At 34.1% G+C, this 16,297-nt stretch overlaps 1 protein-coding gene across 21 annotated transcripts in view; it reads left to right on the top strand.

Annotated features, from left to right (window-relative positions):
* The window catches only part of AKAP9 (A-kinase anchoring protein 9), a 160,361-nt gene that overhangs the window by 18,931 nt on the left and 125,133 nt on the right, over positions 1–16,297 (top strand). For all 21 annotated transcript variants that reach the window (XR_011437682.1, XR_011437683.1, XR_011437685.1 and 18 more), the window contains exons 2-3: positions 9,039–9,296; positions 12,067–12,111. Coding sequence is in view for 8 of the 21 variants with exons in the window: in XM_023638758.2 (XP_023494526.1) it covers positions 9,039–9,296; positions 12,067–12,111 (303 nt within the window). In the remaining 13 variants the exon portion in view is untranslated. The remainder of the gene's footprint in view (positions 1–9,038; positions 9,297–12,066; positions 12,112–16,297) is intronic.

Below are 16,297 nucleotides of genomic sequence, written 5' to 3' on the forward strand. Positions count from 1 at the left end.
ATCTGGAGGTATCATACTCCCTGATTTCAAAGTATACTATAGAGCTATTGTAATCAAACAGCATGGTACTGGCACAAAAACAGACACACAGATGAGTGGAACAGCATTGAGAGCCTAGAAATAAATCCACACATTTATGGTCAGCTAATAGTCAACAAAGGAGCCAAGGACATAAAATGAAGGAAAAAAATTCTCCTAAATAAATGGTGATGGGAAAACTGGATAACCACATGTAGAAGAGTAAAAGTAGACCACTGTCTTACACCATACACAGACATTAACTCAAAATGGTTTACTTTTTTTTTTTTAAAGATTTTTATTATTTCCTTTTTCTCCCCAAAGCCCCCCGGTACATAGTTGTGTACTCTTCGTTGTGGGTTCTTCTAGTTGTGGCATGTGGGACGCTGCCTCAGCGTGGTCTGATGAGCAGTGCCATGTCCGTGCCCAGGATTCGAACCAACGAAACACTGGGCCGCCTGCAGCGGAGGGCGCGAACCCAACCGCTCGGCCACGGGGTCAGCCCCAAAATGGTTTACATTTTTAAATGTAAGAGCTGAAACCATAAAACTAGAAGACATAGGTAGTATGCTCCTTGACATCAATCTTAGCGATATCCTTTTGAATATGTCTCAGGCAAGGGAAACAAAAGAAAAAAATAAATAAATGGGACTACATCAAATTAAAAAGCTTCTGCACCACAAAGGAAATCATCAACAAAATGAAAAAACCCACACCAATTGGGAGAAGACACTGTAAATCGTATATCCAATAAGGGATTAATATCCACAATATATAAAGAAGTCACACAGCTCAACAACAACAAAAAAAATGGAACAACCCTATTGAAAAATGGGCAGAGGATCTGAATGGACATTTTTCCAAAGAACATATACAGATGGCCAATAGGCACATGAAAATATCTTCAGCATCACTAATTATTAGGGAAATGCAAATCTAAAGCACAATTAGCTATCATCTCATGCCCATCAGAATGGCTATTATTAAAAAGACAAGAAATAACAAGTGTTGGAGAGGATGTGGAGAGAAGGGAACTCTCATTCACTGCTGGTGGGAATGTATATTGGTGCAGCCACTTTGGAAAACAGTATGGAGAATTAAAATTGAAAATAGAAATCATATGACCCAGCTATTCCACTTCTGGGTATTTATCCAAAGAGTATGAAAACACTAATTCGAAAAGATACATGCATCTCTATATTCATTGCAGCATTATTTAGTATAGCCAAGACTTGGAAACAACTGAAGTGCCCATCAATGGATGAATGGATAAAGAAGATGTGGTATATTCAGTAGAGTACTACTCAGCCATAGAAAAGAATGAAATCGTGCCGTTTGTGACAACATAGATGGACTTAAGGGTATTATGCTAGGCTAAATAAGTTAGAGAAAGACAAATACTGTATGATTTTACTCATATATGGAAGATAAACAACAACGAACACATAGAACAGATTGGTGGTTATCAAAAGGGAAGGGGGTGGGGTGAAAGCAAAAGAGAGAAAGGGGGAATTTGTATCGTGACAGATGGAAACTAGACTTTCAGTGGTGAACACAGTGTAGTGTATACAGAACTCGAATCATAATGATATACACCTGAACTTTATATAATGCTATAAACCAGTGTTACCTACATCGAAAAAGAGATATACATGTTCAGATACATTTGAAACCTTTCCCAGTCTAATCCCATCCCCTCACCACCTCAGGTAACTGCAATTCTGAATTATCTTATCATCTTCTTATCTATTATTATTTTACCTATTATTATCTTATCTAATTATCTTATTATTCACATATTATCTTTCCTGTTTTTGGAATTAATAGTATCATGTTGTAAACAGTCTTTAGTGATTTGCTTTTTGTTCAAGATTAGGTATAAGATGTTTATACCTGCATAGTTTTCCATTATAGGGATTTACCTCAGTAGCCATTCTCATTATCAATGAACATTTGGGTTGTTTCCAGTTGTTTTTTTTTTTGTACTACTACAAACTGCTACTGTGTTAACTTTTGTCCATCTTCTGATGCATAGCATGTGCCAAGGGTCTAGAGGTGTGCAAAGATTGTGATTCCATGGTTTCTCAGTCCTTGGGGAGTAGTGACCATGTTGGGGAATGGGATAGGAAGAGTAAGTGAAGCCAAAGCAAATATTTCTATGTTTATTATACATCTGGTTTCATTGCGTAAATGATCTCTGACAGATGTCCCTTGGAGATGTTGATGGTCACTAGATACTTGATAGGATGGGCCATTGAACTGACCAGATGTAGCTTCTCTTCCTTACCCTCCCCTCCCCTTCCCCTTCCTTCCCTCCCCCTCCCCTTTCCTTCTCTCTTTCTCTCTTTTTAAATGTACACATTCTCAGGGACAGTTTTTAGACTCCCAAGAGTGTGTGGGGTTTTGTTAGTGATTTTTTGTTTGTTTTTTTTGTTGTTGTTGTTGAGGAAGATTGGCCGTGAGCTAACGTCTGTTGCCAATCTTTGTCTTTTTTTTTTTCCCCTCCCCAAAGCCCCAGTACGTAGTTGTATATCTTAGTTGTAAGTCATGCTAGTTCTTCTCTGTAGGATGCCACAACAGCATGGCTGGATGAGTGGTGTGTAGGTCCACACCCAGGATCTTAACTGGCAAACCCCAGGCTGCTGAAGTGGAGCATACAAACTTGACCACTCAGCCATGGGACCGGCTCCATTTCTTTTATTTTTAAGTGAATATTTTGTGCAAAAACATATGTGTATCAGAGAGAATAATAGTCTGTATCCTGTGGCTTATCAATAAATAAGCTTCAGATGATAAATTGTCATGTATATATGCTGCTGAGAGAGAGAGAGCATCTCTTACACAGAGACCTTGTTTTACTGATTCTCCTTTATGTGAACTGTTCACTGCTATTTTTTATTTATTTAGTTTTAATGAGATTAAGCTTCATAATATGCAGAGACCAGATAAGATTGGGGCAAAGTGCTGTTCTTCTCACTGTTCATTGTTAGCAATAACTGAGGTGACAGTGAAATGAAGCAGAGGGAGGTGTGATGACTGTCGCTGTTGGCAGCTATGCCTATGGGGTGTGGGAAGATGTCAGGAGAGGCTGATGAAAGAGACCAGGCCCCAGGACAGCATGTTCCTGGGCTTCTGCCTTGTTTCTGTTTTTTGGGATGCAATTTCTCTTAGATGTATAGTTGCATTATATCCTTTTAAAAATAGTGATATTAACATATCAACCTGTGATAAATTTATTAGTGAATATTCTTTACAGATCTGTGGGAGAGGGAGGTGATGACGGTCTTTAAAGAAGAAAATGATCACCATAGTCTCATAACTCACAAGTAATCACTATTAATAGTTTGTTGATTCTTTGTTTCTATGCGTCAGTATATTTTTAAACAACTTGAGTCATACTCTGTATGCAATCTTGGCCTCTTTTTCCCCCAACTTTATGTTGAGAGCATTTTCCCATACAGGACAGGAGAAGTTCCCATACCACCTCCTTAGAGATATATAGGACTGTCAGGTTTACAAAATTGTACATTAACTTTTATCTTATTTATTTCTCACAACTCAATGAAGTAATCGATTGGCCTAGTTTTATATCTGTGAAGGAAATAACTTGGCATATGACAAGGTATTAAGTAGTTCATTTATTTAACGAACATTTACGGCCTGCCTATCATGTGTCCAGCCCTGTGCTAAAGGCAGGGCAGGTAGTGATGAATCAAACAGATAGAAACCCTACTCCTATGCAATGGAATCCAGGTAGGAAGAACAAGTTAAACAAATATAGAGAAACATAGGAATATATCATTTGTTTAATTTGTTCTTCCTACCTGGATTCCATTGCATAGGAGTAGGGTTTCTGTCTGATTCATCACTACCTGCCCTGCCTTTAGCACAGGGCTGGACACACGATAGGCATGTTGTAAACACTCAATGAACACTCAAGAAAAAAACAGATTTCAATTGGTAGTTTTTTTGAAGTGACATCATGAAAGCGTGGCATGTTTTTATATAGCATTTTAAAAATTCCTTGTTTTATTGAGACTAATGTTTATAAAGTTATAAATAATGAATTTAAGAAATAAACTATCAATCATTTCTGTTTAGTCATTTATTCATGTTCTTGTCAGGGTGAGGTATTTGCTTGAGATCTGAATCAGTATTGAAAAACAAGTGTTTGAGGACATAATATCTTTCCAGTAAATCTTGCAACTGTTTCTGTGTCTGCATATGTTAACATTTTTATAATTGGCCTCCAAATGGCAAACACAGATGGCTGTAGTATGAATTTCCAGCATATTTTGGAATAAATGTTTTCCTAGTAATTTAAAGTGTAGCATTTCAGTATCAGATGATTAGCTAATTTAGTAGAGTTTCTGATTTTTGCTTATCTGCTAGCTTGCCATTTTTTAAGATTTAAAATAAAAATAGCTTTGATAGCTATAAGAAGTTAGATTTATGTGATGATCTTGTTACCTCTCTCACATTTTTATAAAACAGAACTCTTGCTAAAAAGCCATTGTGGGTATTATTTTTGAGAATTAAATTTTGTGTTTTTTTTTTGGTCTGGTGGAGGAGAGGATTATGGTGAGAAGGATTATTTTGTGTTTTAAGATATTTAATTGCTAATTTTAATTCTGAGATGTTGGAACTTGTTTATATAGAGTTAGATATGCCTGTTATATCATCTTAATTCTCAGGTACTATGGAACCATGCTTAAAATGATTACTGAATGGTGACTTTTGTGTAAAAGATAAATTATCTTTTTTTCCACTCAACATGTATTTATTGAGTACTGTCCTAGACTTTGAATATATAGCAGTGAACAAAACAGAAGTCCTTACCCTCATGGGGTTTACCTTCTGGTTAATTGTTCTGAAAAAATAATATAACTTCCTATAATCAGTAACAGGCCTAAAACATTCTCTTGGTAATTTTATGTCCTTAGAAGTGGTTTGTTCTAAACACTGTAATAGGACCGTTCTACTTTTTATTCCATATTTATCTATTATTAACTTTTTCATTTTGGTTTGTTTAGTAATGGATACTGTTATCTCAGACAGAAGTGTTGTTAAAAAGTCAAACTTTTTATAATGCAGTTTTAGTTTTCTCCTTTGTGTTATGTATTTGTATATATAAGTAAATACTAAATATAAATTATGTATAACCCAACAGTTAGAATTTTAAGCAAAATCTTCATCTTTATCCTGGTATTTTCTTCTGTCTGAATATATTTTCTAATACATAATAACATGCAATTTAAAAAATTTCTGAAATTGAGCATAAATACCAAGAATGTCATTGTTAATATTTTTCTTGGTTTTCTATTCTCTCTGAGGAATCTTAAAAATAATGTGCCTAGACTTTTGATTTTGTTTACAGATGATATATATAATAGTGTTTATTTGGTTTATTTTTAAGAATGAATTTGCTATCCTCCAAAGTAGTTTAACTCCATTCCAGCAGCTTAATAATGAACAAATAGAAGCAACTGGTCTTGCATCTGTTCCGTAAGCAGACCATGGGGTAGAGTAACTAGCTAGTTGCTAAATAACTGAGAAAAAAATTTAAATGTGATATATTTTTATATTCTACAAGGGCTGTGACTAGCTATTTCTTACAAATGAATTAGACATCTTATTAAGTAAACACTACATATGTATATATTTCTCTTTATCTACAGCAAACTAAGTAAGTATAAATATGTTGTATGTTATTCTAGGTTCTGATGTTTGTCACATATTTTGATAGTTAATGATGTTAATATTGTTATTGATTGCTTTAATACTTTGTATCATAAGAAATTATTGGCTAGCTTTGTAATTGGTCTAATTAATGGTTATATAATTAATATATTGGTAGTATATTTTCTCTTTTTAGGACACAAGGGGCTTACCCCTGTTCTTATGCTTTTGTAGCTCTCCTCCCCAAATGGTCAGAGCACTCAAATTAAATTTAGGAATCAGTGGTTAGTAGTTGCTTCATAAAAAAATTTAGAAAATTTATTCCATAAAAAAGGCAATTTCAAATGAGCATAAGGAAAAATACCTGTAACCTCAAAACCAGAGGTAGACTGAAGTTATTATGGTTATATTCTTCCAGGATTTGTCCATGCCTATGTGTATAATGTTATTAAAATCTAAGCTAGTTAGAATTGTTGAAGACTGTGAGCCTGAGGCCTGCCTTGCCTTTGTTAAAAGAGGTGCACCTAATTTTCCTTTTATTAAAAAAGATTATGTTGCAATATTATTTTATACCTACTACTGTGTCATAAATATCTTTCTTATTAACAATGGTTTGCTTTAATATTATTTTAATTGAGCTAATCCATTATTGCCCAAAGTATGTAATGCATTCTTCTGATTTTAGGTGGTGACAAGATATTTTAGATGATATCCTTGATCCAATATTAAATAACATTGGATAGTATTGTAAGAAAGTTATTACCTTTCCAGGTTTCTTTTACGTCCACCTGCTTATGACAAACCAAAAGTCTGTGATGCTCATATGTCCTTAATATCCCTCCAACACTTGCCTATTTGTCTTATAACCTTCAGCAATAATATATAACTAAAATAGTAATAATGTAGTTTTATTTTTCATTGTATTCATTTTTTACTTTTATTGAGGTCATAATAGTTTATAACCTGAAATATCTGTTGTATAGTGTTATTTGTCAGTCACCATATAAATGTGCCCCTTCACCCCTTGTACCCACCCCCCAAAGCCCATTCACCTGGTAACTACTAAACTGTCTCTTTGTCCGTAAGTTTGTTTATTTTCCACAAATGAGTGAAATCATCTGGTGTTTGTCTTTCTCTGTCTGGCTCATTTTGCTTAACGTAATACCCTCAAGATCATCTATGTTGTTGCAAATGGGATGATTTTGTCTTTTTTTTTAATGTAGTATTTCATTGTATATATTCCATTGTATATACCACATCGTCCTTATCCATTCATCAGTTGATGGGCACTTAGGTTGCTTCCACATCTTGGCTATTGTGAATAATGGTGCAGTGAACATAGCGGGCATAAGTCTCTTTGTATTGTTGATTTCAAGTTCTCTGGATAGACAGCCGGTAGTAGGGTAGCTGGGTCGTGTGGTATTTCTATTTTTAATTTTTTGAGAACTCTCCATGCTGTTTTCCATAGTGGCTGCACCTGTTTGCATTCCCATCAGCAGTGTATGTGGTTTCTCTTTTCTCTACAACCTCTCCAACATTTATTTTTTTGTCTTGCTGATTATAGCCATTCTAATGGGCATAAGATGGTATCTAAGTGTAGTTTTGATTTGCGTTTCCCTGATGATTAGTGATGTTGAGCATCTTTTCATGTGCCTATTGGCTGTCTGTATATCTTCTATGGGAAAATGTCTCTTCATATCCTCTGCCCACTTTTTGATTGGATTGTTTATTTTTTTGTTGTTGAGTTGTGTGAGTTCTTTATATATTTTGGAGATTAACCCCTTGTTGAATATATGATTTGCAAATATTTTCTTAATTGGTGGGTTGTCTTTTCGTTTTGATCCTGGTTTCCTTTGCCTTCCAGAAACTCTTTAGTCTGATGAAGTCCCGCTTGTTTATTTTTTCTTTTGTATCTCTTGTCCAAGTAGACCTGGCATTCAAAAAGATCCTTTTAAGACTGATGTCAAAGAGTGTACTGCCTATATTTTCTTCCAGGAGTTTTATGGTTTCAGGTCTTACCTTCAAGTCTTTGGTCCATTTTGAGTCTATTTGTGTGTATGGAGAAAGTAATGGTCTACTTTCTTTTTTTTTTTTGCATGTGGCTGTCCAGTTTTCCCAGCACCATTGATTGAAGAGGCTTTTCTTTCTCCATTGTATTTCTTGGCTCCTTTGTTGAAGATTAGCTGTCTGTAGATGTGTAGTTTTATTTCTGGGCTTTCAATTCTGTTCCATTGATCTGTGTGCCTGTTTTTGTACCAGTACTATGCTATTTTGATTACTGTAGCTTCGTAGTATATTTTGAAGTCAAGGATTTTGAAGCTTCCAACTTCATTCTTGTTTCTCAGGATTGCTTTGGCTGTTCGGGGTTCATTGTATTCATTTTTGTTTACTATTTTTTAAAAAGAAAATGTACCAGGGTTAGAATGTCTCCTTTTAAAATAAATTTAAATAAGAAAAGTACACTAGTTAAAACGTACTAAGTAAATGATTTAGTCTAGGTGGCACTAGGAATGGAAAGATCTTGATGATGATATATAAATGATTAAGGGATGAGAAGCACTATTGTTTGATATTTAAATTATTTCTAATTTTTTACCATAATAAAAAGGCTGCAGTGACCATTTGTATAGCTAAGTCTTTTTTCATGGATTAATTACATTTAGTATAAACTAGTAGAAGTCCCAGAAATTCCACAAAGCAAATATATTTAGAACTCCTATATTTTCATATAATCTCACATCCAGAGATTACACTCTCATCAATTACACTCTCAGTGAATGAGAGTACTTGTTTTCCTTATGCTATCCAACTCTGGGCTAAGTTTTTGTCTTTAGACATGACATTTTCAGGTCTTAACGTCTCAATATTTGAATAGCATGCATTCAGAAATACCTAATTTCTTTGCAATTCAGCAGCTGTTCTGCTTTTTTATTTTTGAGGAAGATTAGCCCTGAGCTAACTGCTGCCAATCCTCCTCTTTTTGCTGAGGAAGACTGGCCCTGAGCTAACCTCCATGCCCATCTTCCTCTACTTTATATGTGGGATGCCTACCACAGCATGGCCTGACAAGTGGTGCCATGTCCGCACCCGGGATCCGAACCGGTGAACCCCAAGCCCCCGAAGCGAAACGTGCGCACTTAACCACTGTGCCACCAGGCGGGCCCCTCAACAGTTATTCTTATATTAAAGAATATAAGAATGTAACAATTGTCCTTTATTTTGTCCTCATTTCAGTGATGGTTTGTTCTTTTAAAGAAAGTGACTCTGAAAATGATTTTTTTTTTAGTGATTATAAAGAAAAATGATCTTTGATGATAATGACAATTTCTATTTTTCTGTAGCTTGCCCAGTTTCGACAAAGGAAAGCTCAATCTGATGGGCAGAATCCTTCTAAGAAGCAGAAAAAAAAGAGGAAAACTTCAAGCGGTAAACATGATGTGTCAGCATACCATGCTTTGAATATTGAGCAAGCACAGAATGATGAGATGTACATAAATAGTTCTCAGAAAGTAGGATCAGCTGTGACTCCTGAGTCCACAATAATGAGACCTCTACATGGTGGAGAAATAATCAAACATGACCAGGTTTTCTCTGTTGAAGTAAGTGTTCATCCAGATTTTTAAACATTAGAATTCTAAGTGGAAAGTTGTTGTATGACAACACTTATTAGCACCCTGTTCAATTTTTATGAGCTTGTTTCAACAAGGATTTATTGAGCAATTATAGTGCACCAAGGATTGAACACAAAGGGTACAACGGTTAATATGACAGTCTCTGCCGTTTCTTAAACTGAGTCTAGTGGGAAAGGCAGGTTTAAGATAGGTCATGTACTCTGATTAGAGCTATGCTAGCAACAATGTACATGGTACACTAGATTACCATGATTTGGAGGAATGCCCAAATCAGGCTTGTGTGTGTCATTTGGGAAAGTTTCCTGGAAGAGAAAATAGAACTGAGCCTTGGAGTGTAAGTTATAGTTAGCTTAGAGGCAAAGAAGTAGGAGAGGCAACCTCTATGCAGAAGAAACAGCATTTGAAAAGACATGATGTGATTTAGAAACCATAAGTAGTTTAGGTTTAAATGGATCACAAAGTGCTGAGGATGGGGTGGTGGTAATGGTGAGGGGCAGGAGATTGCACCTGGCCCATAGAAAGTTCTCAAGAAGTGCTAATTTTCTTCCCTTAAGGATGTAATTTTCCAGAAGAAGGAAATGAGGGAGAAGTTAAGAGTGGATTGGGTGGTAGGTGGGATAGTGGAGCCAACAACTAATACCAGGAGTAGAGAATGATGAGATGTTTACGAGTAAGAGTGTTGGACAAGGCAGATGATTGTTGTAATTTGGATTGTGCCCTGGCATATTTATGTGGAAACAGAAAGCTTTAGATATATAGGGATTTAAGCTTTATTCAAGAGGTCAGAGATGTTAGTAGAGATTTTGCTACTCATCATAAGAATAGATCTTTTTTGAGTTTTTCCTACTTGAATTTGTTGAGCATCTTGGATATGTAGATTAATGTTTTTCATCAAATTTGGGAGGTTTTTGAATATCTTCCAAGTATTTTTTCTGTCCCTTTCTCTCCTTCTGGGTCTCTCATTATGCATATGTTGGTATTGATGCTCTGTTCATTTTTCTTCATTACCTTCCTCAGACTGGATAATTTCAATTGAACTATATTGAAGTTTGCTGATTCTTTCTTTTTCCTCCTCAGATCTGCTAAGCCCCTCTATTGAATTTTTCATTTCAATTATTCTACCTTAACTCCAGAATTTCTCTTTGGTTCTTTTATAAGTTCTTTTTTTTATTATTATTTTCTGTTTGATGAGGGAGTATTATAATTTTCTTTAGTTTTTTAGATATTGTTTTCTTCACTTATTTGATTATATTTAAAATAGCTAGTTTTGGGGCCAGCCCCGTAGCCGAGTGGTTAAGTTCACGCGCTCTGCTTCGGCAGCCCAGGGTTGCACCAGTTCAGATCCTGGGCGCAGACATGGCACAGCTCATCAAGCCATGCTGAGGGGGCGTCCCACAAGCCTCAACTAGAAGGACCCACAACTGAAAAAATGTGTATATATGTATATAACTATGTACCAGGGGGCTTTGGGGAGAAAAAGGAAAAATAAAATCTTTGAAATAGCTAGTTTAAAGTCTTTGTCTATTAAAGTCCAATATCTGTGTTACCTCAGGGACAGTTTCTGCTGACTGATATTTTTCTTGTGTATTTGCCATACTTTCCTTTTTCTTTGTGTATTTTGCAATTTTTAAATTGGGACCTTTTGAATAATATAATATGGCAACTCTGATGCTTGATTTGGTTTGAAGATTTATTCGTTATCTTTTTCTGCATAGCAAATCAATGTCTAGGCTCTTTACTAGAGTTTTAGTATTTTGAGGGCAAAGAGTATCCTGTTCACCATTTTATCCTCAGTACCACAGTTTTAGTTCACAGTATGCATTTAATCAATAGCTGTTTAAAAGGCATAAGTGAATCAATTCTGAGGGCCTGTGTCATGAAAATATTTTAGATTTAAAGGAGGACCACATAAGTTAGGAACCACTGCTACAGACTTTTAGAATAGGGGTAAAGCTTATTTTCGTTACTGGCATCAGTTACTACATCATAGAGGAGGTGGACTTAGAACTTGGTCTTGTGTGATAAATAAAATTTCCATAAGTGTAAATGAGAAATGAGAACAGTGATGGTTCATATTTGTTGAGTGAAAAGGTGAAATCTGAGTCTGTTTCCTCACTTGTAAAATGAGATTCTTAGAGTAAATGAGAGGGTGAACGGTGAGATTTTAGATTTCCTCCCGGACTCTTCCTAGTACTTCTAAGCAGTGGGGTCCCAAATCCCAGGGATGTAAGGATGAAACAAGAATGTCTTTGAAAGTGCTTTGTAAGGTGTGAAGGAGTTAATAACAACAAAGGTTGTTATTTTTCTTCATGTTGTTACTACTTTTCTAGCATCAAGATTTGATGATTCTTCTTTTTGAAGAAATTAAACTTTTTTGACTAACATTTTAGGACTCTCTTGTATTTAAAAGAGATACAAGAGTTAAAGGGATGATATCTTATTTGGTGCTTTTGTCTTATAAATGATTTGTAGTGTATACAAGACCCTGTGTGAAAGTACCTCTTGATACTTTTATATTTAGAAAAATGCCTAGTGATAAATTTTAGATATGTTATTTAGCCATTGTGATTCATAATCAGAGTGAAATTTTTCAAGATTTGAATAATTTTTACTATTTTTTTAGTGATATTTATATGTGAGTTTTCTATCACGTTACTGTTAGTAATGGGTTAATAAAAAAGTGTAATATTTAGAGGGGAAAGGACCTTAATATAATTAGTTTTTACTTTTGTTTTAGCCGGAAAGTGAAATTTCAACCACAGCAGATGATTATAGTTCAGAGGTAAGAATAAATAATATTATGATTGACATTTTATATTGTTCTTGAAACTATTATTGATTATTGGTGCTTTATTTCTTGCAACTCACATGCTTCTATATTTTTCTAAATGTAATAAAACATGGCATAACATACTATAATGTAAATGACCTAGGAAACCTGAAGATTATGTTTTTCTGATATGTCTTTTTGTCAGATTATTAACTAGGGTCTTAAATCTCTTTGAATAGCCTGATGCTTCATTAGGTAGAGGCCTTGTTTTAGTTTCTGGGAAAGTGTTTGATATTGGGTTTCTAGAATACATGGTTGTTATAAGGTATTCATATTTAACATACCAAACATTTCATAATATGGGCTGTTTCGTTTTGAATAATACTTTTTGTAAATGCTTGAATTCTAATTATATAAATTTATTTATTGAAGTTAATGTGGCAATAGTGATTTTTAATTTAGGAGATAAAAGCTGATGTAGCATTGGCCACTTTAGGAAATAATCTTCTTTATTGTCAGTAATAAATGTTATTTTTGTTATCTTTTTCTTATTTTTTTAGATATGATTGTTATTTCTTTGGCCCAGAAATAGAAATAGAAATAGAAAGTTATTCCTTATTCTGAATGGTTCAACTCAGTGTATTCCTTATGTTTTGATTTATTGTAGGTTTCTAATAGAAAAGAAGTAACTTCATGTTCTTGAATAAACATATTACTGTTCTTGATTGCTAATGGGAGTTAAAAACTTTGACACTTCACAAGTTTAATGTGTATAAAAGCTGGGAGCATACTTGTTAGTAATCTGGTCAGGAAAACAATTAACTGGCATTAAGTAAATAAATTTGTGCCTGATTTTGGCTACATAAAGTTGCCTCTACGGGAAGTATCTTGATTTAAAATCACAGCTTGCAATTTTTTTTATAAGCCAGGTGGTTACAGGTCAGACTAGCTCACATATACCTATGAAATTTGGTTAAAATTTTATATAGCCATTTTCTCACATTGGGATAAGAGAGTAAAATTTAATTTTTATTAAGATAGATTTGAAAGCTAAAGACATCAAAATATTGTGATTTGCAAGTTTTTTAGTGAAAGTGTTAATAATAGAAATTCATGTTACACTGAGACATTTGTTGCCTCAATTTTTTAAATTAAAAAACTGGTGGCGGGCCAGCCCTGTGGCCTAGTAGTTTGGCGTGCTCCACATCGGCGGCCCAGGTTTGGTTCCTGGGTGTGGATCTACACCACTTGTCAGCAGTCATGCTGTGGTGGTGACCCACATACAAAATAGAAGAAGATTGGCACAGATCTCAGCTCAGGGTGAATCCTCCTCAGCACAAAAAAAAGTGGTAGGAATTATGAGGTCCAAAAAAATGTATTAAAACTACTTACCTATGATACCTAGTTAAATATATTGTCTTTCAAGGTGAAGTACAAGTAACTTAAAAATATAACTTCTACAGATAAAAGGACATGTTGACTATGGTTCAACAATAAGAAATACATTTTATGTATATGTATGAGTATCTGTAATTTTATAGATTTACATATATAGTTACATACGTATATAGTTATATATGTGAATAATTGTGTACATGAATAAATGTTTATATACACATATACATATGTAGTTTTTTCAAACAAAAATTTGAGGAAAGATATTTCCCTTTACTGTGTGATATGTCCTCTGATACTTTTTCTCTTTAATGCTGATCACAAAACTAAATTGATTAACTGACTTACCGTTTGAAAAAACAATGATTTAGAAGATTACATTGAAAAGAGATAATTATGAAATGATTTTTGGCCTGATGTCAATCAACCCTTGTAATATTGTACTCGTTGAGCCTGGTTTCACAATGGATTATACTTTGAGGAACATACATACTCACTGTGTCTATAGAAAACCATAGAAAAGTTGACAGTTTGTGAAATGTTTGATGTCATCTCATCAAGATTGCTAAGAGTGATACTGCTTGAATCTGTGTTGCCCTGGGCTAGTTTGAAGACTTTCCGTACTCCATTTAATGATGTTGGACTGGTTTGACTGAGCTAGAATTACAGGGGACTTATAAGCCATTATCACCCTGGCAGGAGGCAGAGGAATCATCAGTAGGGCAAATTTATAAACTAAGTATAAATCTCACATGGTGATACTCTTTATATTGAAACTGTTAAGAAATTATTTCTCAGTAACACCCCCAGAAATGAAATTCCTTTCTAGGCAACACATACATTATAACTTCACTACAAATGCCAGATTTGCAAAGTTTAGTAATCTTGGCTGCTCTGGTTTGTAGCCAAGATTGTAAAATTTCAAAATTACATCTTTTTAATCATAGGCCACATAATGATCTTGTATTTTGTCTAAACATTACTGTTATTTTTCTGGTATGTAGGGAAATAAGGTGATATAAAAGAGCAGGGGCTCTGGAGCCAGAAAGTTCTGTGTTCAAATTTCAACTTCGTCACCTCCAAGTTGTATGAACTTGGACACATCACTTAAACTCTGAAATACAGTTTCCTTACCTGTAAAATGGGGGAGTTACCTCACAGGGCAGTTTTGAAGATTATTTCATAATATTTAGTATGGCGTTTGATATATAAAAGATAATTACCTCACAGGGTGGTTTTGAGGATTATTTCGTAATATGTAGTATGGTGTTTGGTATATAAAAGATAATCAGCAAATCCTGGTTCTTTCCTACGCCTCAGTAGAAATATGCTTTTCTTCACACTAAGTTTATATGAAACAAGTGACGAACATTCTTTTAACAAATTATTCTCAGAGGAGTTTTAGATTCTGATTATATATTTAATTAGAACCTAGTTTGGAAATTTTATGTGTATAGATATGGTGTGTGCTTAATGTTCTTGACTTCTATGGCTAGTATACTCATTGGATTGAAAAATGGATTCAGGTCTAAAAGGAATTAGTCAGATAATTTTATTCTCTGCCCTACCTAAGATCTGTTCTGTATAAATATATGTCCAATTACATATACTAGAGAAATCAGACTAAATAAAAAATACCCCTCTTAAGAATTAAATTATACATAATATGTTCAGTCCTTGATGAAGGGACATTTCATATCCAGAATGCCATATACATGAAATATTTTTATTGCTACCCTTGAGAAGAGCTACTTGGAGAAAGTTGAGAACGCTACAGGCAATATAGAGACAAGACAGATAAATAAACGTACTTTACTATGTATAGAAAGATGAAATGAGAGTAGGGCACATACTCCCGTATTGGCTTTTATCTTATTATTCAGTACTTCTTAACCAAGTCACTTGTATGATTCATGACGTTTATGACATGACTGACTGGAGTTGGAGACATAGCCTATAAGCCATAAAGTAATATAAGTGTAGCCATTCAACTTTGACTTATTTTTTTTGTTTTTTTGTTTTTAATTTCACTTCATTTTCTTTTTCTCCTCCCCTGCTTCAGCTTTATTGAGGTATAATTGATGATTAAAAATTATATATATTTAAGGTATACAGTATGGTGCTTGGTGTTCAACTTTAACTTTGAATGAATGATTTTAACCTTGTTAGTTACTTGGCTCCACTTCTGTGAGTCAGCTAGGCACATTGAACTCCTGTAATTTTCATGAACTTTTATGAACCGTCAGATTCTTCTTATTTTTATTAAAACATTCATTATTAATATTTTTTAATATACATGCTGTGAAATTAAGTGTAATAAGGATAAGGAATTAATCATAAATAGTAAGGGTTTTTTTTAATGTTTTTAAACTAATGTCCACTATAAGGAAAAGTTTTTGTGTTAAGGCCATTTTATGATTATAAAATAAGAATGATCTTTCCTCTGATTCTTTCTGCATAGCGTTATTTTTATGAGATGATACTTACCTCTACAGAACATTTTAAAGTTTAAAATGTACCTTACTTGTACTTTCCCAAATCTTCAATTTGTCTGTACAGGTTGAGTAAATCTGTGAATGCAGAAAGAATATATTAGTACAGCCTGAAGGTTAAATAATTTTGACAAGTGCCACAGTAAAAACGGACATGAAGAAAAGTTGAACTTTTTTTCACTTGAAGGAGTCTGTAGTAATCTAATCATCATGTTTCAAGTTATTAATTTATCTTTCATATTATGGTTTACCAAGTATAGTGTTAGAAGGCTAAGGTAAGAAGAAGAGATAAATACTTTACCCTTTAGGTA

The sequence above is a fragment of the Equus caballus genome, chromosome 4 (assembly GCF_041296265.1).
Source record: "Equus caballus isolate H_3958 breed thoroughbred chromosome 4, TB-T2T, whole genome shotgun sequence".
Taxonomy (NCBI): Eukaryota; Metazoa; Chordata; class Mammalia; order Perissodactyla; family Equidae; genus Equus; species Equus caballus.